The sequence below is a fragment of the Xyrauchen texanus genome, chromosome 4, assembly GCF_025860055.1.
Source record: "Xyrauchen texanus isolate HMW12.3.18 chromosome 4, RBS_HiC_50CHRs, whole genome shotgun sequence".
In the NCBI taxonomy this organism is placed as follows: domain Eukaryota; kingdom Metazoa; phylum Chordata; class Actinopteri; order Cypriniformes; family Catostomidae; genus Xyrauchen; species Xyrauchen texanus.
Genome location: NC_068279.1, coordinates 36,481,066 through 36,506,776, shown reverse-complemented (window position 1 = coordinate 36,506,776; position 25,711 = coordinate 36,481,066). Strand labels below are relative to the sequence as shown.

The 25,711-nt window shown below is 38.4% G+C and overlaps 1 protein-coding gene across 1 annotated transcript in view; it reads left to right on the top strand.

Moving 5' to 3' along the window:
- The window catches only part of LOC127635998 (uncharacterized protein KIAA0825-like), a 197,092-nt gene that overhangs the window by 58,233 nt on the left and 113,148 nt on the right, over positions 1 to 25,711 (top strand). The window contains exons 11-14 of the mRNA XM_052116346.1: positions 1,143 to 1,333; positions 6,550 to 6,732; positions 7,156 to 7,278; positions 9,701 to 9,840. Of these exons, the coding sequence (XP_051972306.1) occupies positions 1,143 to 1,333; positions 6,550 to 6,732; positions 7,156 to 7,278; positions 9,701 to 9,840 (637 nt within the window). The remainder of the gene's footprint in view (positions 1 to 1,142; positions 1,334 to 6,549; positions 6,733 to 7,155; positions 7,279 to 9,700; positions 9,841 to 25,711) is intronic.

Below are 25,711 nucleotides of genomic sequence, written 5' to 3'. Positions count from 1 at the left end.
TTCCTTCTTTTTCTTTTTCTTCTTTCTGCCATCTTCACTCCGGCTCTGTTCTAAATCAAATGAGCTTCCTCACAGACAGAGTCCTACCATCATGGAACCACACAGTGACTAATTTAAAGCGCTCTACATAGGCAGCATCTCTACACACCACACAAATAGTGCTCTGCACAGGGGATGTGATTAACAATTTATTTCAATTTTACCTTTAGTATATTGCTAAGCAAACAGCACAGTACTCTATTTGGGGTTGCATCCCTTCCAGGATTTTCCAGGGTTGTCTTGTTTTTGGCCAACTGACCTGGAAAAATTTGATTCCATTCCAGGACGCAAAATATCCTGGAATTTAAACATGGACATGTTTATACAAATGATCACACTTTGCACGGAAAAAACTCAATTGTGCTCTCCCTAACCGCTCTCTAATATGAGTAATTAGAAAGGTTATTTTAGTGAATCGGTTCGTTTGGATGGTTAATGCATATGAAACTCCTAAACAGTCCTCTCCCTCTCATATCTCGTAATTTCCATGTCAAACAAGGAGTAAATGGACATACATTTATGTTTTATTGCTTGCATGATGGCCAGCAGTTTCTTTTCAGTTATTAATAAGGCATCCAGGAATTTGACAGGGCCAATGTGGCAAACCTAACTTGAATAAGAATACATAACACAAATATTTGGTGACAATATATATATATATATATATATATATATATATATATATATATATATATATATATATATATATATATATATATGTATTGAAACAAAGCTAATGTGTTCCTGAATGTTGGGGAATGTTCATATGATGGTTATTGAATATCCAGATTAAAGCTTTAAAGTATCCATGCACTTTCTCTCTCTCTCTCTCTCTCTCTCTCTCTCTCTCTCTCTCTCTCTCTCTCTCTCTCTCTCTCTCTCTTTATCTGTCTGTCTTTCTCTGTGAAAATGAGGGGGCCAGGTGCAGCGTGACCATGAGGGTCAGGAGAAAGAGCATCTGGAAAGACCTTTAATCTTTTCCTTTTATCATATGTTTTTATTTTGTATGTATTTGTCACTGACAACAACATCATCATCATCATCATCATCTCTTTAAAAGTCTTTCTCTCTTCCTCTTTTGTGTCTCCCCCAACATTTTTCAGGGTGAAAGGTGTTCTTTCTCCATCCAGATGTGGCACTATTTTCTCACAGGCCTGCGCAATGACCTTTGGGGTGCTCTTGGCCCCTTGCATGCCCGACAGATCCTGGCCCAGGTGCTGTGTCAGACCCTGGAGATCTTAGTTCAGAGGTACTCAAGAGTGCGGCCCTCCTACAAAAGACTCTCCCAGATCAGGTATCAGATAACATGATAGTCCAAAGACAAGCCACTTTTAACATTGAGATTTGAGAGCTATTGCCATTTGTCAAATATGTCTCGAGATTGGAATTGTAAGGAATTTAATTATTCTGGTTCCTTTCAATTTCAATTCCATTATCCATAGTTTATTAGTATTAGTTTTGAAGAAGTACTCAAATCATCTAATAGTTCTAAATATACTGTATAAACTATTTATAACAGAATATATAGCAAATATACTAAAAATCAAAAATATGTTTGGTAACTTACTATATTTTCATGTTCTGTTCCTCTTCCATACACAGTTTGTTCATTTTTGACCAAAATCAATTTTTTCGATGTACACTAGTGACCAAAGGTTTGGAATAATGTACAGATTTTGCTCTTATGGAAAGAAATTGGTACTTATATTCACCAAAGTGGCATTCAACTGATAACAAAGTATAGTCAGGACATTAATAACATGAAAAATTACTATTACAATTTGAAAAAAAATGTCAGAACATCTTAAACTACTTCAAAGAGTTCTCATCAAAAAATCCTCCCTGTGCAGCAATGACAGCTTTACAGATTCTTGGCATTCTAGCTGTCAGTATGTCCAGATACTCGGGTGATATTTCACCCCACGCCTCCTGTAGCACTTGACATAGATGCATTCTCATGCACCTTACAGTCTAGCTGATCACACAAAAGCTCAATGGGGTTAAGATCCATAACACCCCTTTCCAATTATCTGTAATCCAGTGTTTCTTTGCCCACACTAACCTTTTTTCTGCAAAAGTGTATTTTTCTTTGCAATTCCACTTACTATCTGAACACACACCAAAATTTGACTAAGTGGTCGTAAAAAAAGAAAAAAAAAAGAGAAACCTTTACTATTCAAGGTCAAAATTGACTGACCATTGGAAATTAATGAGAAAGATAAAAAAAAAGAAGCATTTTTTCATCTGTTAAATACAATGCATTAATCAGCCACGACACAGAAAAATCACACACAGAAATGAAGGGATGAGACTGTTCAACATGCTAAGTGCAAAACATCCACACACACACGCAAACACACTCTGGTGACACTGTAACACACAACATTTTTTTATTTTGTTTTGTCAAATAAAATCTATACAAATCAGCCACAATGATAAATATGTACACATTAATGAGGGGGTGGAACCATGACACACCAACAGTGCAACACACACATACACACACACACACACACACACACAGAGAGAGAGAGAGAGAGAGAGAGAGAGAGAGAACGAGAACAAAGCCTAAGTCTGAACCCAATATAATACATTTTTCCTATTCCACTATGGGAAAGTTTATGCTTAGGTGCCAGAGCCTCACCTTCTAGACAAAAAAAAACTGCTTCTTTCTGACAATTAAAAAAAAAAGAAATGTCTTTGTGGAGCGGAGGGGGGCGGGGCCGGTCGGAATATCGCGCGCCCGGTCCCCAATCAGCCTGATGAGGCAGCGAGGGATAAAGGCGGCGGTGACGATTGTTCGAGAGAGAGAATTACGGACATGTCCGTCATGTGTGTTTATGTTTGTGCTTTGAGTTTTATTAAATATGATTTATGTTGACTAGCCGGTTCTCGCCTCCTCCTTGCCCATCCTTCAACTGTTTTACAGTCTTAAAAGCTACACTTTGCAAATAATAGTTTTAGCTTAACTAGCAGAACTTGTAATAATATTTAGAATGACTAAACAGAAGGTGGCTGTATAGAACATTGCAGCCATCTACTGGCTATTATTGTTATTATTTCTCTTTAATTTCTATTTTTGTTTCACCAGATCGCAGCAATCTGCCCCCCAGTACTTTAAAAAAAAAAAAAAAAGTTAAATAATCCCAAAAGAAGTGGATAGTTTTTTGATAGTTCAAAATAAATGTCATCATCAACTACACATAAGATGGTAGTAGTGTTTGGTTCATTTTGATTTGGACAAGTAATAACTTGCAGTTCAGTTAGTAAATCAAGAACTGCCCTGACCGATTCAGTGAGTGAGTTAGTTGTTCAACTAATTCAAACCAATATTGGATTGAGCTCAAGATTCATTTTTCATTCTTTTTGACTGATTCATTAAAAAGAACTGGCTCATGAGCGTCATTTGTTCATGAAGCGGACATAACTGGTCATGGTGTAAGCATGTTTTTGTGTGCAACCAGGGAAGATTGCTCAGTTCAAAAGCTTGTTGTATATTTTTGTCTTGTATTATTTTGCAACACCAAGTTTTCTCTTCATATACTTAAGAACCATTAATGCATCTAAACATCATGCAAATCATTTGTTTCCATTATTTTTAACAACTGGTTCTGGATAAGGACAGTTCTCGATTCTCAACCCAATTTTAAATAGTTTTTGATCAAGCTAGATTTCAGTAAAGTTTGGCTGTTGTTTATAGCCTGTAAGAAATAAGAATGCTTATCCAGTTGCTCTCTTTCTTATGCTGAATTGTAATCACATGCATTCGATTGTCAGATTGTGTCATGCAGGAAATGGCCATGCATGGTTAAAGTCAACAGTCTACATCTATGGTCAGTGGTCACTCTCCAGCACATTCTAACAAAGAGCAGTCATCCATCCTGTCTGATTATATGATCTTACCGTATTTCTTCTATACCAAGAAGGACAAGCCCACCTTCTATTAGGAACCTCAGGATCAGCAGACAGTGTTGAATTCTTAAGTGATTATGCCAGTGTTCGGCCCCTGGGGTCAAAGCAGATCTTCAGATTTGTAGAACAGTCTCTCTTTGTTAGCACATGGCCCTGACTCAGCGCCTGGCGGAGGTCCCGTTTCTTTCATGCTAGACCGGGCCCAAACTGCCTGGGCTTTGTGTGTAGCATTAACACATACTTAAAGTGGTTAAAGATGCCACAAGAGCATGCTTCCCTTTCACTCCAGGACTGATGAGAAAGAGCAGATTGCCCAGGACCATGGAGAAGGAAGGGGGAATAAATAGGGAAGCCAGTTTGTGTTTCATCAGATGAGCTTTGCTGCAAGGACACACGGTTATGAGCCCTTCAATGCCGGGTGAGCTCAGGGCCTGCCAAGCAGATGGGCTCTGTTCTCTTTCTCTTGCCTTCTCTGTTTCTCATATTTGGTGAAAGGCGAGGAGCTTTCTGAGCATGGAGATAGGTGATGAAAAGTGAAGGCTGATAGGGAAATCAAAGTGGGTGTTTACATTGACCTCTCTGGCTGCTGAGAGACAATACAGATGTACATAATACACACATTTAAGAGAATTAACCTTGCAGGAGACATTTTGAAATTGTATGCATATTTATTATTGTAGATTTATATATGTATGTACACATGTCCATACAATTTTTATTATATACGAAATGTATAGATGCATATGCACTGTTCTGAAATTTGTATGTGTTTTTATGGGTTGGGCAATTAGTAAGTTATACCAAAGAGCAGTGTTTCCCAACCTTTTTTCTGCCACGGCACACTTTTTATGACTAATTCTAAATTCTACGGCACACCACTATCCCACAAAGGCTAAACTTCGTCAATATTTTTCCTTTTGAAGAACTTTTCCATGTTTTCTGTCCATCTTATTGGCGTGTTTACTTGTAATGTTTGAAATTCGGCTATGCAAAAAATTTAAAATAAAATAAAAATAAAATAATAGGTAGGATACGCTGTGTTATTTGTAGATTTGTTCTAGCAATGCCACAACAAAATACAGGGAGGTAAACTCATGAGTGGCGAAAAAGTTAAGACAATCACTGGTCCAAGAAAAAAATTTCTGGGGATATTTTTTTAAGGAAGATAAAAGCATCAATTCCAGCTTTTTTAGTGATTCAAGTTTATTCAAGTTTACAATTGTACAGAATCAGCTGCAAAATAAAGAGTATTTTGGTGAGGCTTCTCCTGTTTCACAAATTTGTTCAATTTTATTAACTGATTAGTTCAGTGTCCCCTTCTGTAAATGTCACTAGGTGGTGACAAATGAGCGTCTTATATGCCATGAGTGAGACGGTGAATCATTTTGAGTCGTTCATGACCGAAATCTACCAAGAGACTTTATAGTGTTTAAGCATTAAAAGAACAAAGCTTTCTATAGTCTTCCTTCAGTCTGAGCATTCTTTTTCATTAGTGAGTTTCAATAATGTCCTTACATTCTCTATTAAAACTTGCATGGCTACAAATCTACTGACTTCAGTATAAGAATTATAAACACAAAGCAGATCTTCTGTATCATTTTCCTACAGTAGCCTATTTAAACTGCTGAGAATGGCTTTAATCAGAATAGACCACAATAACAGACGACTAATAATCATTTTGAGTTTCAATAATGTTCTTTCATCATTGTAAAGCACATTTCACATGAGTTGCGTCAAGGCCTCAATGATCCGTTCACGCCAGCAACAAGCGCCGCATTGCCCTCCACATGACAAGAGTTGCAGAAAGCGTCACAGAGGGGCGATTTTACGAGTTTGCCACGTAATAAAGTGGCAAGTATGCACAATAAACATTGAAAACATTTATTTGGAAGAGAGAAAAAAAATCTTGCAGTTGCTTTAATAGCAGAAAGTAATAAAAGGACTTGTTTATGTTTAGGTTGAACCGTTTTCTTGGTGAATTTAAATTAGTTCAATAACTGGAGTCTCTGATATTTGCTAATGATAAGGTAATATTTAATTAAAACAGAAATTATGAGACATTCAATATTTCTTCACAAATTTAGACAGTTTTTAAATATTTCATGTTGCTTAGTACTCTCAAATATATTATTGGTGAAGCAAAAACATGTGAAAAACACTTTGGTGAAATGTCACTTAATAGACTTCGGTGTATTCTGCAGCGCTGACACGAGTCATGTGAAAGACCCTTAACACGTATAAATATCACTCACTTTTGCAAATTTATCATTGCTTTTCACAATCACAAAAGTGACCGATTATGGTTTCAAAATGTCGAATTTCTCCTAAAGGTGTGGAGTTTGGATCCCTGAAATTATAATTTTTTTCTTCATACATTTATTTATTTTGTGGAAGTTGCTAATATTCCACGGCACACTAGTTGGGAAACACTGCCATAGAGGACCTTTTGAGGGCCACTCTTGTGACGGGGCCCCTGATTGTCCCACCCTGACGACAGCCCTCGAGCAACCCACTGGAGTCATTTTGAATAGTTAAATTTCTCTAGATTATGACATTGCAACTTATTTTTGGTTTATGCTGTCTTATTGCCTTTTCAAGGGTTGACATTACAGCTATTCTGCTTTGCGTGGAGCATCTGATGTGGAGTGTGTGTGAGTCAGTGGAGGAGTTGCTCAGACCTGATGCAACCTGTGGAAGCTGGGTGTGGTCCATACACAGCCTGTGCAACCAGCTACTGAGTGTACTGCTCATCCTGACCTCACCTCTACCTGAGCTGCACAGGTGACATGGCAGTCATTTCACATACTTCACCCCAAAATCAAAAGAATAAAATAAATAATACATTTTGTGCAAAGAATATGTAGCCTATATATTAAGGTCATTAATTTGTTTATATTGCAACATTATTTTCATGACTATTAAATTCCCCCACCATCCAATTGTAAGTCGCTAACTTTAGTGTGAATTTTTTTTTTTATTCTTATTAATGCAGTATACACACACACATATAAATATAAATTTGAATGTATGTTAGTAAAGTACACTTGTAAATATACATATTGGTATTATTATTATTGTTTTACCTTGATTTTAGTGTAAAATTTGACCCAGATATTATGTTGTGAGATTCACCCTCTGGCATATAAAACCAGTTATAGTTTCCGCTATAGCCACTGTTTTCACAGTGATTCTTTTGCTCTTCAGGATTTTTCTGGCAGATTGTGGTGGAGATAGCATATCTGCACAACTTCCAGAGGGCGTGAACTGTCATGAAACTAAGTGGCTGAATGCGATCAACCCCAGACTGTTCACAGAGCAGCTGCTGAGGTACTGAACAAACCAAAGTGCCTAGTCATTAATCAATATAGTGAGAACTTAATGTAACAAAGGACACAATGAGAACATCTCTCTGTGGCTTTATTGATTAGTCAGATTTAGTCATGATACACATCAGATTGATTTACATTTACATTTATGCATTTGGCAGACGCTTTTATCCAAAGCGACTTACAGAGCCCTTATTACAGGGACAATCCCCCCGGAACAACCTGGAGTTAAGTGTCTTACTCTAGGACGCAATGGTGGTGGCTGTGGGGTTCGAACCAGTATGCTTCTGATTACCAGATTACCAGTTATGTACTTAGACCACTACACCACCACCACTCCAGATTGATTGATTCTAAAATATTTAAAGTGCAGTTTCATTTCCACAAAAAGTGGAAACACTGTTGCTCTGTGACACTTTAAAACGATCGCTCTGTTTGTTTGATTATCCTAAATAGCCTAATGTAACAATGGCTGAACCAGTGGTGTAAGTTTAGTCCAGGACTATTTGTTTGTTTGTAAAAATGTCTAATTAAAAAATACAATTTTCAAATAATTAAAGTAAATGATGACTAACCAATTTTTGGAAAGTTATTTGAGACAAATTATAAAGTAACTATATTTATGATGGTTTTTATGTTTGTTGTAATGTATCATGTACCATAATTGAACTGTGATTAATCACAGAAAACTCTGTGCAGTTAATAAGTTAAAAATGTTTAATCAATTCACAAACCTAATTTACATTCAAAGTACAATTCTATCCTGTAGATATGTTTTCAGATAATGTTTCTTGAATATAAATATATTCTGTCTTGGTCCATTGCCAGATTTTTTCCTTTGTTTCAAGCATACCATTTTTTGCAGTCAGATAAATATGCATTGTAATATAGTGAGATTGTGCAGTTCACCCAACTTCTACAAAAGGTGTGTGGCCTTTCATTTTTTTTCTTTTTCCTGAAATGTATGTATTAGATGCACACAAACACACAGTTAATGCATTACTGCAGTCACCAGACCCCCAGACTCACAGCTCTAATGCAAGCCAGATGCAGATGCCACAGTTAGTCATGCTGTTTATGCTGACATACGCTGCGGGTCTTCAGCCCGGGTGTGAAAGGCTGAAATGGAGCCTGTAGGAGGACTGTGAATCCGGGCAGAATGTCAGCCACATCTCACGTCACCCTCCACAAACCTCCCAGCACAGCACTCCAGTGTGATATCATTGCGTGTCCTGCTACACAAATCACCAGTTGCCAGCCCCACAATGAAGCCTAGAGGATTTAAATTAGTTCATTTTTATTGCCTGTTTCATTTTTATTTATTTACATTGCCTCGCTGTGTTCATGGCTCGCTGAGGGCCCTACCAAAGAGGCCATACACCAAAATCAAACTCTTCTCCTCACACAGACACTCCAACAAACTGACAGTTTTGATTATTAAATAAAACGGCAATAAAAGAGATGCAGAATACAGATAAATCAAAGAGCATTAGGGAAAGGAAGGAATCTTTTTTAGTTACATGTGTGTGAGAGCAAGAGAGTGAAAACTGACTCCTCACAGCTCAAAGATTTATCTGGGCAATAACAGAAGGATATATAGTGGATTACCAGCCCTTTTACATGACAAAGTTGTTGCTTAAATAAAAATAAGGATCCCATCTCATGTAACAGGACACCCTGTCTCACTTTTTGTATGTTTATGAGTTGCTCAAATCTCTACACCTTTGCTCAGATATACAGTAAAGCTGACAATTAGTGGGGCTTGCAAAGGAAAACATCACTATTACTTTTGCTTATAATTAGGTTTATTGATTTAACACACCCCTAACCCTAGTATTATAATTTATAATTATAATAACTCACATAATTCACCTGCATCATTTGTGATTCAGACATGAACAATACCAAAAATTGTGCTGCTTATCAAACAGAAGTATGGGTGCTTATACTTTTCTTAGCAGACTAAAAATGTTTACCTGACGGGTGATAAAACAAACTTAAAATCCCATAGACTTGCGTTGAAGGAGAGATTTGATTCTAAAGATGATAATAGAGACCAGGGGGTTGGGCTCTTTTGATTTGGGCCAGCAAGTAACCACTTAGCAACCATCCAAAACACCCAAGCAACTTCTTTCTGGTAGATTTCTGGTGTTATTCTGATACATTAATATCACTGAAAAAATGTCCTTGGATTCCAAACATTCTTGAACTCTCCAATACTTTTTAGACTTATCCAACGCTAGTCAACTTGTGTTTTTGTAAGTATCATTGAAATGTTTGCTGGTGAATCAACGCATAATTGACATTTTAATGCAAGGTTTTTACAACATGTTTTTCCAGAACATCATATGTGAGACTAAATATGTGCTATAAGTTTTTGTTTGTACATTGATTCATTGATTTATTTATTTCTGTGGTTTAAGGGATTTTCCAGCATCTGAAGGATCCTCTATATGTCTGTTCGAGCTGCTGGTATCTGGACCCTACTATGATCCAGCTCTACTTCTGCAGACCATCCTTCACAAGGACTGTCTCCTAATACAGCTGCTCATCTCACACTCATGTAAGGGCTTATTTACATTTAGTCACTTCATGCATCTTTATCAGTTGGTTTGCTATTTGATTCAGTATGCACATTCCATTTATGTACACATGGCCAAATAAATATGTCTCTGCGAAATAGATACAATCAAATCTACTATTCCCATTTTATATGCAAATATAATGTAATACACTTCTGTTATAATTCAAATAACTGGCACTCAAAAGTATATATGTTAAAATAACTTAATTCAATTAATGACAACTTTTCCATGCATTTAAATTTAATTTATTCCACACACAAATAAATAAACAAATACATAAATAAATTATACAAAAATAAAATTACAATTAGTTGATCTAGTCTTGTATGAAAATTGCAACACAAATGTATTGTGTCATGTCTATAATTTTTTTCAAGATCATCAATTTAATCATGTTGAGGCAACATACAGTAATTTGCTCTGTTTTCATTTTTGTTTTCATCAAACATTTGACATTAATTTAACATTAGTCTCAGAAGTACAACAATAATTTCAACCAGGTATACAGGGTCCTTAACATCCAACACACAAACCACAATTACTGTGACACTCATAAAACGGATTTACTGAAAGAGATTCACTCTTTCTAACATGACACATGACATTAAGCTTACACCACATGTCAAAACTGAAAGGGACAAGAAACCCAACACCACCAGTGCAAGTACCTTAATAAACAATAAACATAGTTACAGTTTTTACTTATGATGCAGTGCCTGCTAGGAACCAGATCACATATAGATCTGGTTATTGCCAATGAAAATGATGTTGTCCCAATGCAAACCGATTAAATGAACTTTTTTTTACAAATGTAAAATGATTTCAAACATTGAATATAAGTTGTGATTATAATAGTTTAAAGAATTGGGTTGCATTAGCTCATTATATTTACTGGTCACTAAATTCAACAAAAAACAAACATAATTTTTTTAATGAACAGTTTCTGTTTAGCACTCTCTTAACCCACAAATGGCAATTAATGTTTGAGTTTCGCAGTTGCTATATCCGTGTGTCTCATCCATGATTGCTTACTCACATATATATTGCAGAGCTTCCAAACTTATGTATGCTGAAGTTGTTCCATTTAGTAGGACATATGTGGCCTGAGTAGGGTGACCAGATTCCTGCTTGTGGAAAACGGAACAGTCCCCTCCCAGCAAAAATTAAATTGACATATCCTTACCTAGGCACAGATCAATGTGAAGTAGCGGGCGCATTCGCATCTGTAACTGTTGCCACCTTGTACTTTTCACTGCCAGCAATTTTTCTCAGTGTGCTCTTGTTTTCGAGAGTTTATCATAAAATGCAGAGCAGTCCAGTCCAAAATGAAGATGTATGAAAAGCATTTATCCGGTGTCCATGCTGCGTTCATTAATGAGAACATGCACTCCACAGATAGAGATGTCCCAAGCAGGCATATAACAAACCGATGTTGATGGTCTTGCTCTCCAGCTCACGAAAAAACATCTGTCCTATCTCTCAGACACGGCTGTCATGTTCATGTTCCACGTAGTGATACGATGAGTGACAATGTTTTTTTTGCTAGCCCACTCATCAAAGAGCTTGGCTTTGTCAATCAAACTGATTTTGGAGTAGAAGTGTTCAAGGCTGATCTGAACGTCTTTCCACTCTGGGAAGTCTCTCAGTAAGGCCAACTAAAGTTTTCTGTGTTCTCCAATGAGCGGATCCAATTTTGGAGGTAATCCACGATGCTGAATAAAAGTTTCTCACTACACAAAATAAATCATCCGCTCGCATGTCACCAGCTTCAACCAGGGCATCCGACTGCTTTTAATCTCAGAAGGTATGAATGATTCCTCCAGCCTGGCCTGCAAGACTTTTCTCAGGTCATGAATATGCAAAGCCACTTCTGTGGCTGATATGTGGTCTTGCTCTACTATCTCCAGTGCAAGTGGCTGTGTTTGCTTGAGTGTGAAGCCAATCCAAAGTTTAGTGCAAGGATCACTGAAAATGTCTCTTAGAAACTTTGGGCTTTTTTCTTGAGAAAGAAAGTATGCACACAAGCCATTGATATTTGTGGATTGTCAACATGTTGCTACTTTTCCTGATGTGGTTGAGCCTACAAAAGACACCTTGCTGGCTCTTTGAACCATCTCTTTACATTAATGCTGTCATTTGTTTCCACAAATGAATTTAGTGCAATTTATTTGTGCAAAGACTGATTAGCTGTAATTATGGCACAGTGACCTTGCTGCTCTTAATAGTCTGCACATTTTTATAATGTGTCTTCTCGCACATCTCCTCTTAGTTTCAATAGGCTGTTGTGTGCACTTCTGAACTGAACACAAGGCAATAACATTGCTCGAGTTGCCCAACACCTGCTTTGATGAACCATAAATAGTCTTTTCATTCTTGGAAAATAAGCCATAGAAATTGCTTATTGCTTGTCTACAATTTGAAATTACATTCTGTTGAATGTGGTCTTGAAAAACGTGGTCTTTAAAAACTTGGCTCAATCAACCATATTTAGGGGGGCTTGGGGGTTCAAGGAGGAAGCAGGAGTCGGTGAGTTCCAACACAAAATTTTATTTTTATTTTTAACACAAACGAGACTGTGTGGCTGTGTGGTAGCTCTCTATCCCTCTTCTTTTGTCTGGCTCACCTTTTAATCTGTCTCCAACTCTCATTGCAATGACAAACAGCTGTTAGAGACAATCAACTCCTCCAATACAAATTTTAAATCTCTCTCCCATAATCTCTTGACAGAAGTTGAAGCTCCGTCCCCCAGACACTAAATTAGCAGGGAGTAATGACCTTTTTCAAAAGCAGTAATCACCACTTCTAGAGTATCTGCCCCTTTAGGGGTGTGTATGCTACTCCCAAAAATAGTAAAGAGCAGGTGGCGCAGCTGTAAGTATCTAAAGAATAACAGAGATTCATGCCACTTATCCCAATTCCGAGCATCTTCGTGCACAAAGTAACGAATCATGTTTTTCAACGTTTGATTAAACCGTTCAACCAAACTGTCTATTTGTAGTTGTACATGCTTGTCCGAATAAATTTAATACCCAATAATTCGTACAGCTCACATAGTGTACGTGACATGAAAGCAGTGTCTTGATCGGTGAGGATTTCTTTCGGAATCCCCACTTGAGAGATTATTCTGAAGAGTGCCTTTGCCACACTACGTGCTGAGATGTTGCGCAGAGGCACTGCTTCCGGATATCAAATTGCGTAGTCCACCAGAACCAACACCACCACCAGGTTTATGCCAATTCTTTTAAAGGGGACCTCGATCAAAGGAAGTGGGTGCAATGGCACTTTTGGTTTGGCCGGCGGATTCACCAGCTGACATTCCAAGCTTGCCGCACAGCACATTCGAACATCTCTGTGAATGCCTGGCCAAAAGAAATGGGCCATTAGGTGGTTTACTGTTTTTTCCCCCTCATTTTTACTAATAAAAGCAGTTTATTTAGTGTGCTAAAGCATCTCCTCCATTGACATCTATTCAAAAAGAGTGGACATTTTTCTCCTTGCTAGTGTCCTGCCACGTGTGGAGTATTACATTAATTATTAGGAGATGTGGACTCAATCTGTTAAAATATGTATTTTGCACGCATTTTACCACCATTGTATGTAGGGTTATTTGCACGCATGCTAAGTGTGTGAGCTATGGACTGGATTAAACTGTCCTTGTTGTACCTTATTAGGTAATGAAATGTATAATGGAAGTAGTTGCGTTCAACAACCATTTTAAATTAGATAAAGGACAAATAACTAGATTATTTGTCTTTAATAAATTCTCCACCATTGAAATTGTAAAACAACATCTAGTTGTTTCAGCTCACAATTTCTACTGTAAGGAATTAGCTGATTAGTTATGATTATTTCACTTATTGGAGTGATATTATTCTCATGGCTTATTGAAAATATTGTTGTATTTAGGTACAGCTTAGAAGCGAAATCTTGTAGAAACAGGGATGAGATTATTTATCAAATATACCACAGTGAAATCGTCTTAGAATACAGACAAACTTTATTGCTATTCTAAACATAAATCTAATCTAACACAAAAATACATGAGACAGGTTTGTGAAAAGTTTCAGGATGTGAAATAACTGATCAGTACAGTGAAAATGAACTTTACGGAGTCTGTTGACAATACCATAAGAACCATTATCCTCCTTTGAGTCTACATCGATTTGCAATCGGATTATCAAAATTATTTAATAACTACACCAGCACTTTGAGCACAATATTGGAGATGTTCTTGCTTGTCTTTGTGGTGTTTCCTTGCATTTTTTGTGTGGCTTGGTTCTTGGTCGAAAGTTCATTCCGTCGATGTTTTGACTTCTGTATGGTCGAAGTTTATTATCTGTATGAATTAGGTTAACTCTGATGCGAGGCCTTCTCACTCCTTCTCGGGAAGTCGAGTCCCAAGCTCTCTTGGATCTCACATGGGAGGACCTGGCCGTCAGCGGAGCGACCAGATGAAGCACGTGCAGGCCGAAGAAGAGTGATGAGAAGCGAAGAGAAGAAGAGCTGAGGAAGAGAGCAAGAGAGCAAGATGAAGAGCAAGAGAGAGTTCTTGCTGTTTGGAACTATTTGAACTGAGATTGGCAGCATCCCCCAAAGGTGTCCTGCGCCAATCAGAAGTGACTTTTTAGAGTCACATGGTCAACTGGGCTGTCTTTTCTGACAGTTGAGTTATGGTCCTTGGTTTCAGACTCTTAAAAATGTCCCGCTCAAAAATATTTTTGAGAACATTTTTTAATATTTAATCATGAGCTTTTATATCTTGAAAATGGTAAAGAGACATGATATTCATTTTCACCAGATTTTTCTTCATACACAAACAAACGCTTACATACTAAACATGACATGTTTTTTATGGATATTATACATGTAGGTAATACAACATGAAAATCCCTGGTTACAAAATCACATTGGTTTTACACATCATTGTATTTTATCAAGTTAAGCCTTATAGTTACCATTCTTAGTAGAATGAGATGAATCATACAAAATTAAAGATTATATTTCTCAATTATAAGTGATTGCACATCGCTACACACATTTTAAAGAGTTCCATCAGTCTATAATCAGTAATTTGTCAGGTACAAACTTTACCACAGTTCAAAGTGATTTTCAGCATTATCTAGCATGGCTAGATTAAGATGAAATGTCTAAGAGTTGTGCAAATCTGACAGTCCTTGTAACCTTACAAAGAACAGCCTGGTGTGGGGGATCTTGCGAAGGCTGGTGATTTACGACGTTGAAATATTCCAAACTGAAAGGCTGTTTTTTTCCTAGATCCAGATATATGTCAATTCTTCTTCATATAATCTTACACACGCTACCTATTTTCTTTTCTTTTTTAATTTTTTTGCTAATCTTAAAAGCTTCCAGAATCACCCAGAACACGGAATCACCCAGAATTTCTTAGCAACTGAATAGCACCACACTGGCTTACACCCACAACACCTTATCATTGTAGCATGGAGTTTTGTACCAGCAAGCAACTCTCACATTTTCTTCAGATTAAGTAAACGAATAATGAATACATACAATTTTGTAAAGAAAGATCTTTTTTTTTTTTTTCAGATAGTTTTATTTATTTTTTTCATTTTTAATTTAAATCAGGAAATAAAAACATTAAAATCAACCAATAGAGAAAAAAAGAAAATAAAGATTCTGCAAAGGATACAATTAGCAATTTCAACAACAATCATGTTTCTCTCCACATGGTCCTCACTGAGAACCTTCCAGAAAGTTCAAGTACTTGTCTCATTTTTTCCTGTACACATTTAATCTGCCAAGCAGGACATATTTTCAAATGCAGCCACCCTGCCCAGTTCAGTGAGCCATTCTTGAAAAGAGGGAGCGCCTTTTGACTTCCATCCTCTAAGAATTATCTGTCTGCCAATCATTACACCATTTTGGACCCTGTTTTTTGTATATTTATCACTTACTTTAAGAACTGCCAATCACCCAATATACATAGTCCAGGGCTGAATGTAATTTGAGTATCTAAAACCTCACATTTAAAATTCTGGACTCCTACCCATAATTCTTGAATCGTATCACATAAACATAGAGCATGTGTTATTTCTCCATCCTTCAACTGACATCGCCAGTAGGTTGGTGTCCTTTAAACCAAGCCTAAACAATCTAGAAGGGAGTTCAGTAGAAACTATGTAAGATCTTAAATTAAATAAGTCGTACCCTTGCATCCTTGCATCCTCTTAAGAGCTGTCAAGGCTCCATCAACAAGACTCTGAATCAACGAGGCATAATACACTGATGCTTCATTACCCTTTCCAAAAGCTGTGAGCACCATACAAAGAGTGTCTGCATCTTTAGGGGGCTGTGTACTACCACCGAAAATAGTACAAAGAAAATGGCACAACTGTAAATACTTGAAAAAATTTGGCTTAGGAATCTCAAATTGCAGTGTTACATTTTCAAATGAGCTCAAAACTCCTTTTTCATAAATGTCACCAAGTGTAGCCCTCTCAGTTCATTCTTTCTAGCAAAAGGGGGACATGTTAATACATAATTTGGGGTTCAGCCATATACTTGAGGAAACATTTAGGTAAGTATTAAAATTGAACATATGGGAAACCTGTAAGTGTGAAATAATAGCATGCATTTTTACTTCTCAAGGCAATTTAATAGAAAGACTTTGCAATGGAAAGATTATGGCAAGGACTGCATGTTCAATGTTGTACCAGGGAGGGGATCAATCTTTTGGAAGAGCCCAATGGGCCATGTGTCTAAGATTAAAACCATAGTAATAAAACAACATTTTGGGGAGGCATTTGCCGGGTTCCCCTATCAAGACAAAAATAATCTGAAATTAATCCATTAGTTTGCACTATCACTGACGGTTGTTTATAAGGTAATTTAATCCACCCAGTAAAAGTGTTCCCAAACCCATACTGTAAAAGGAACAATGGAAAGGTTAAGGCGAGAACCGGCTTGACAATATAAATCATATTTTAATGTAAAACTGAAACCAAAATACACAAACACACCTATAGGACGGACAGCAGGGGCGTGTCTAGGGGGAGGCTGGGGGAGGCAGTGCCTCCCCTAGGATAAGCTCTGCCTCTCCTGAGAATTTTAGAAATAATCTGTCCATCTGCTCAGAGGCGACGGCAGCCGATTTTGCCGGGGCTTCAGCCCCGAATGTTTTGAGTGTAGCCCCGAATGTATTTTGAATTGTTGACTGACAAATATGAAACCGAACAAAAGCCTATGTAAACCCCCGAAATCATAAATTGCCTTATTTCATTGTGCTTTGGCTTTGCACATACTGCATACAGCCTGTAAAAATAGACATAGGCATAATCTAGCCTATAGAATAAATTCCTTTGCTGTCAGTAGCCTATGGGCGACTCCGTTCCTTCCTCTCTGTTGAATATGCAGCAGGTAGAGGAGGAGCTTGCACAGTCATTGACATCAACTTAGTGGCGAGTTAACGGCAATTAGCAGGAAAGACAGCACAAATTAAGCAAATGAGGCTTTGGGGATTTTTCCGAAAGAAATCAGTGGGTAAGAATTCACATTTGTTTTTGTCCTTAAAGTCTTAAGATCATCATCTAGCTGGCTTTCACCCACAGTAGGCTAAACCTCAAGAGTTGTAGCCTCTAACCTCCTTGTTTAGATTGATGCAGCTTGGTAGCTCCGAGTTAACGCAGTTGCCTCTCACGCTGGAGACCGCGGTTCAAGCCCCGTTCAGAGCGTACTTTTCTTGTTTATCAGATGTTGTTTTCGCTAAGGATAACAAATAAGCATTAACATAAAATGTATGTGTGACTTGTTTTGTGATATTAGTTTGTTGGAAATATACACCTTGATTTGATTAAATGGTTTTGTAGATTGTAGCAAAGATGAGCAACAGACTGAGGAGCAGCAGCAGCAGCTGTGCCAGAATCAGGCATGGGAACTGGTAACAATTAATAAGTCACTTTACTTTAGAGAAAGTTAAAAGTGAAACATTGTTTATCCCAATGATCCTAATGAAAGGATTTTGACAGATGAATTATTCTCATAGAGATGATGAGAATTATATACAGTTCGATACCATAGTGTGTCAATGAACTTAGACTAAAGTCATTCATGTATTGCTTTAACTTAGGATCTTATACATCATTTTGACTATTTATGTCAAAAAATATAAATTATTTATATTCAATATTTTTTTTACCTCACTTTACTCACTATAATATAACTCTTTTGTGATGACTTTATGTTAATGTACATGAAAATTCAAGAATCATGATAGATCTAAGGGCAAATCCCACTGATCTGCTCTTCCCAATACATTTTCTTCAATGGTATTGGTCTACAATTTGACATATGTAGCACTTGATGAATTAGTTGTTTGAAGCTGATTTGCAATAAGTTATGTGCTGTATCTGTTCTTTTGCATCACAGATGATTCAGGGAGGAGAGAGGATGTCGAGGATAGTACTAGAGTGGAAGATTTAGGAACTGTAGAAACAGGCCCAGCCAGAGCAAAACTCAAAGAATACCCGCTCACCAGCTTTGGACTACAGGGAAGTGGTTGCTAGTGTGAAAATAAAATTGTCTGGGCTAAGCCCCGGATGTCCTTCAATGTTGGAAACGCCTCTGCACCTGATGATAAATTACAATTTAAAAGTGGATTGTTTTGTGCATATTTTTCCATCGCTAGCAGATGAGTGAGGTCTAACACAACAAAAATCCAGTTTAAGCCCTATAGTCTAATAGGGGCCCTGTGCCTATCTCTGGGTTCCTGGCTTAGAAAAAGATATGCACTAAAACAGATTGTGTGTAGTATAGCTTAATTTTGCGCCGATTTTTTCAATTGTTTATGTTGCCCCCCCAAACAAGCCAAATGCCCCCCCAAACATGATATCCTGGTAACCCCTCTGACGGACAGCTGCCCATAAACATTCTCTTTCTGTCGGCCTTTATCCCTCTCGGAAGCTTGATTAGCCTGATAAGGGACCGGGTGTGTAAAATCACAACCCAACCCCGCACTCCGCCCTGTCACATTCCTCCCTCGTTCTCTCAGGCCGGGGAGCCCCCAGCATGACATACACCCCCCCCCTTTCCCTGAGGGTGGGCTTGCCTTATGGTCTCCCCCACAGAAGGGGTCTCCCCCGCCCCTGGCAGTGGTTCTCCTGCTCCAGGTGGTCGGCAGTGAGCCCCTCCCCACTCATGGTCGGCGGTCTCAGACCCCGCCGCGTTTCAGACCCCGGGTCTCAGACCACGCCACTGGCACGGGTCTCCTCTGCCCCTGGCAGTGGCCCTGACTGCTCCAGACGGTTGGCTAGGAGCCCCATCTCCCCTTGCGGTCTGCGACCAATTCCTCCACTTCCTGGTGGCTGAACTATTCCGTCCCCCGGAAGACGGCCGCGCCTGCTCCGTTGGGGTGGATGGTAGCGGCGAGAACTCCACTACAGCGTATCCCTCCTCCTTCCCGGGTTTCAGCACCAGTGTAAAGGGGGTATAAGGGAAAGGAGGAGGCAAGAACCAGCTTGACAATATAAATAATAGTTTAATGAAGAAATAAACCAAAAGACACAAACACACACACATAGGATGGACAGCTGCCCATAAACGTTCTCTCTCTGTCACACCACCTTCTGCTGTCGGCCTTTATTCCTCTCGGAGGCATGATTAGCCTGATAAGGGACCGGGTGTGTAAAATAACGACCCGGCCCCGCTCCCTGCCCTGTCATACATTTCCAAAATCTTAAAAAGATTGTCCCATTCCACCATATCAAATGCCTTCTTAGCATCAAGTGAGATGGCAGCAATCAGGGTATGATCATTTGCTACTGACCACATAATATTTATAAAATGTCTAATATTATCAGAAGAACTACGACCATCTTTAAGAATGAGACTGATCAACTTGACTGACTTGCATCATGGTTGTCGGTAGTTCACTTTTCTTGAATGATTTTTATGACAGTGTAAACTTCTAGCATAAGTGGAACTAGTTCTGTGACATAAGATCTAAGAAATCTGCAGCAAAACCATCTGGCCCCTTTTAATACACTTCCAATTCTATGAATTCCTGTGCTTTGATATTTTAAATGAGTGAGGGATATTGTATGATCCTCTCCCTAAGAACTGCCTTAAGAGCATCCCATGTCATTCTCTCAGAAGACACTGAGGATCAATTGGTTTCTAAATAAAAATTAACTTATGTCTGAAACATTTGTTGAAATGCTGGATTCTGTAGAAGGGATGTATTAAAGCACCATCTATATGATTTTCTTTTCTCTACACTGATCAGCCACAATATTAAAATCACCGACAGGTGAAGTGAATAACATTTATTATCTCATTGTAATGGCACCTGTCAAGAGGTGGGATATATTAGACAGCAAGTCAACAGTCAGTACTTGAATTTCATGTGTTGGAAGCAGGCAAAATGTGCAAGCGTAAGGATCTGAGCTACTTTGACAAGGGACAAATTGTGATGACTAGACGACTAGGTCAGAGCATCTCTAAAACGGCCGCTCTTGTGGGGTCTTCCCAGTATACAGTGGTTATTACCTGCCAAAAGTGGTCCAAGGATGCACAACCAGTGTACCGGCGACAGAAGAACTACAGTACCATACATTTCTGAAAAATTCTGGCCATGATAGAAAGGTGTCAGAACACACTGTGCATCGCAGCTTGCTGCGTATGGAGCTTCGTAGCTGCCCATGCTGACAATTGAAAGTGCCTACATTGGGCACATGAGCATCATAACTGGACTATGGAGCAGTGGAAGAAGGTGGCATGGTCTGATGTATCACGTTTTATTTTAGATTATGTGGATGGCCGGGTGTGTGTGCGTCATTTACCTGGGGAAGAGATGACAGCAGGATGCACCATGGGAAGAAGGCAGACTGGAGGAGGCAGTGTGATGCTCTGGGCAAAGTTCTGTTGAGGAACCTTGGGTCCTGGCATTCATGTGGTTGTTACTTTGACACATACCACTTTCCTAAAGCTTGTTGCTGACCACATATACCCCTTCATGGCAACTATATTCCCTAATGGTAGTGGCTTATTTCAGCAGGATAATGCGCCCTGCCATGCTGCAAAAAGTGTTCAGGAATGGTTTGAGGAACATGACAAAGAGTTCAAGGTGTTGATTTGGCCTCCATATTCCCCAGATCTAATTCCGATTGAACATCTATGGGATGGTCTGGACCAACAAGTCCTATCCATGGAGGCCCCACCTCACAACTTACTGGACTTAAAGTATCTGGTGCTAACGTCTTTGTGCCAGATACCAAAGGACACCTTCGGAGGTCTTGTGGAGTCCATACCTCGATGGATCATAGCTGTTTTGGTGGCAAGAGGAGTACCTACACAATATTAGGCAGGTGGTTTTAATGTTGTGGCTGATTGGTATATATGTGGCAACATCTCTAAAGACACCAAAGCATGATCAAAACTAAAATGTTCCCAATTGAGGAATCAGTCGCAAATGGAATTGGTGACTTGGATATAAAAATATATATCCAAAGTCTTTCTTGGAAGTAAGTCCCCTATCAGCCATCTTTGGAATGCTCTTAGGAGACTTTTTCCACCCATGCCAGTACATATCCTATCTACTTGAATGGGGAAACACAGACATCTAAAAAAACGGTTGGTCAAGATTTCGATCAAAGAACTTATTTCAAATCAGCTGATCATATTGAATCATAAATTGTGCTTCTTTATTACGCTATAACGCATACTTTTCCTGGCTTGTATAGATAATGCACATGTGCAACAGCGAGTTGATTGACAAGCGACGTCTGTATCTAAAAGGTGATTGGCTCTTTTACATGTAAGGTGGGACCTCAGTTCTACATCTGTTGACTGTTGGGCACTAAAGGTTGGGTGTTCCAGTTTACCCCATTCATTTAAATAGAAGTGGCCCGTCTCTGCTAAATAGTTATTAGTCTGGCTAATCTAATGAACTGATGGAAAAAAGGTGTAGTCCCTCCCAGATGGATTCAGAAGTTTTCAAATATCAGTAAGACCAATATTTTTATGGAACCTCTGTAATGTCAACATAGCTCTTAAGGGTCTACTGTACACACTTATGCATCACTATGGTCAAGGACTGGATCATTTAAAAGATTGAAATCTCCACCCAAAACCATATAATGGAGGATCCCAGCTGCTTGTAACTTCCCCTCAAGATCTATAAAAAGTTCTGATCATCAGCGTTGGGTGCATAAATATTAACCAAAATACGATTTTGCCCCTGTATTTCAGCCAAAACTATAATGAATCTTCCTAAATTATCTTTAATCTGTTTGAGACAATTAAATTGTGAATGCTTATTATCAGTTTGATGGCTCCCCTTCTCTTACTCGAACTTGCATTGCAAAACACATGCCCACCCCATGCTCTACCATGTTTTTTGCTTCCTGTGAAGAAAGGTAAGTTTCTTGAAGGAACACTATATACATTTTTTGTATTACTTAAGAAAAGATACAACATTCCTTCTTTTTATAGTGTGCCCCAGCCCATTAACATTCCACATGGAGAGAAACATTTTATCTATAATAAAGTATGACATTATATAGACCACAATTCAACATTGCTGTAACCTTAAAATACTTAAAAACCCACAGAACAGAAAAAAGATGCACTTCAACCTCAAGCATAACAGTCTCAACTGATGTCCATCCCCTGGTATTCGGATGGTCCATGCACGCTTACAAGATTTTCCGTGACACTATTGCTACAAGATTACTTCAATCCTGTCAGGCGCGTGCAACTGTAAATGCTTTTTAATGTCCACACAGGCCGACGTTTTCAAATTCTTCGACATTCTACACTCCCAGCGCAGTTTAACAATCAAAACTAAATCAGTTCTCACAGAGCAATATTGATTGAAATGATTATTGTAGCAAAGTGTAGCGGAGCTCCCCACTAGGCTGCTTAAACTCGCATATCATCAAGTGACTCGAAAGATCCATTTTTGATTTAACACCTATTCATGTACCAAGTTTCAACAAATTTGTGTTCCCCTCTCAGGAACATCTGAACTTCATCGTGAATGTTGTGAGAATGTCGTTTTACTCACTCATCATCGCCCTCATCACCTTCCTCATCATTTCTGAATCAATAGAGCTCAGTAATAAACACTCATGTGAGAGCAAAGTGAATGGCCTTTAAAGATTTTCCTCTTTCTTCCTTCCACTCAGAAAAGTCTAACCTTTAAAGGCTGTTTTGTGCTTCCACATTAATTCACATTATAGCAAAGCTCATTAATAACTGAGCCTGGCTGAGAGCACGTCTGCCTGCGCTCTCTGGTGAGGGAATCACGTCGCTATAAATCAACACTGCCTGGCCACAGCCTGGATAATTAAGAAGAAACGCAGTGACTTGTCAGTCGTTTAGAGAAACCTCTTTTTAAAGTTCCTCATTTGAGTCAACGTCTCTCAGCGCAGTTTGGGAACGATTAGAGCTAAGCTGTGCTCTAAATACAAGCTTGTTCATTGAATATTTGAGGGACTGATAGCGATTACTGATAGCGATTCCAATTACTGGCCTCCAGTGAAAACTCATCTACATGGCTTCATAGAAAATCAACAGGTGTGTTTGTTGGCAACATTTCAAGGTTGCAAAGGTTTGTTAGTGGGGGAGAGACTTGGTTTTTGGATCCTCCTCCCAAGAGAAGCAGCAGCAGTTAATTTATCGCAGTTCATTCAGCTGTTGTAAAGAGATGATTATGAAGAGGCAGGTGATTAACCTGTTTGACTCTTCAGTGCCCCTTTTGGCCATTAATATAATTCCTCTGTTTTGTAATGAGCATTGCAAAGCATTTGTTGAGGTTTTGCCTTTTAACATACTCTATAGGAAAATGCAGGCGAGAGAGAGGAATGGGTCCAGGACATCTGTAATTGATTGAAAAGGCATTCCATCTTGGCATGGTCTCTATTTGACAGGTAGTTGGAGGCGAGAAGTTTAAAAATACGAGGGCTTGATGGCATCAGCCAAAAAGGATAGTGTTGAATCCATCAGGAAATTTAAGGGCCAATTCTGATCACCGATGTTTTAACACTCTGGTCGGCCGATAAGGATCCGATTGCTGATATTTATTTTTATAGTGCCCCCTTTTACAAGTTATATGCTGCAGTTTTATTTTACTGCCCACACTGTAAAATTACACTCAGTTTATTCTAATTTTAAAATGTACATACAGTATGCATAGTGAATTTAAAACATTTACAAATAATTATTTTGTCACTATCAAAGATCATTGTGACATACTGGCAACCAGTTAACACCATAAGAGAAACACATGCAGCAGAGATGCAGTATGTTTAAAGTAAAATAGATATTTCCATTACAAGCTTCATAACCGCTCTGGTGAGAAATCATTAGTATCTATGATCTGTTTACCTTTGGCATTTCCTTGTAATGCATATCACAAATTATTATGCAACCGTATGAAGATGCAGTGCCGTCAGTTAAGGTTAATCTGTTATTTCTGTTATTAGTGGCATGTTGGTGTGAGTGAAACTGCATCTTCCAATCCACACACCATCTGCCACAACTCAGGTTACATCACATATACTCAGATTTATTTGCTTCGTTATTTGTTGTTTAATTATTTTTTACATCCATTAGCTGCATCTTTGTCCTCTCCGTCTCTAACTGTACAGTAGATCAGAATTACCACCATAATGACTCTTGAAAATGGACACCTTACAATTTATACACATGCAATATTATATTTTTAAAACAAACCTCATCTGAATTACAGAATGTTTTCAAGTGTAAATTTGCAAATGCTTAGAATTGCAAATAACTCTCACTCCAGTGGCCGCAATGTCATGCTTTGAGGGCTGAGCAAGTGCTCATTCATTAGGGTAGCAATGTACTGCGTGCTGCAATAAAAAATAAAATAAAAAAGATCGCCGAAGATAGTTGAATCATGCACAATAAGACCGGGAAATGAATGGGGCAATTTTTAATTCTTGTTGACTAAGTGTTGTAAGCATGTACATTACCCACAGCACCATGGCTCTGATGTAAACTGTTGTCTTGTAGTAAAAAGATCATTACAGTGAAAGGCAGCAAAAGGCACCAGACAATCTCCCACAACCATCTGTACTATTTTTCCTCTCACCTCTAAATAAAAGAAAGCAGAATCGATTCCCATCATTTTCTCTCCAGCAATGGAATTCTAGGTTCCTGTTAAGCAAAGCAGTATTAGCAAACTGCAAGCTTTACTACGACAGGTAATTTAGGCCTGTCATTTCAAAACAGTCCAACATTTGTCAAAAAAGTGCAAACAGCACCCTGCTTTACATCAAAGACACTCATTGAATGCTGCGTTGCATTCAATCGGCTATTCAAATGACTGTCATCTCTTGGAAGCGAGACTGACAGGGGATAAACCAAATGCAAAAACATTCTGCATCGTTCTACAACCCTACTGGCCTGACAGGATTTGGACAAGGGCATTCAGTCAAATCTTGTTGTGGGCTCATCTTTCATGTGTTTGTCCAGACAGACAATTGGCTCTTTGCCTTAGAATGGACCTTTTGTCACTTGTATTGCTTAACAAGACATATATTTCCTTTGCTAAGCTCATCTAATTGTCTGTCCATCCATCTATCCGTCCGTCCATCAGTCCGTCTTTTTGCATTTTTGCAAATCTTAAATGCAATGGTATATAAAAGTGTTAGCCATTCAGTACCATATTTTGGCATCTGGTATCATCACTGTACCTTGGTACAGACACACTACTTGTGACTTTTCCAAAATAAATAAAAATACAGCGACAGAGTATAAAATTAATGTTTTTTATAGCATGTAGGGAAGTCACAACTAGCTCATTGTGAAATAATTAGGTTTGTTTTACAACAGTCCTCCATATTTTAG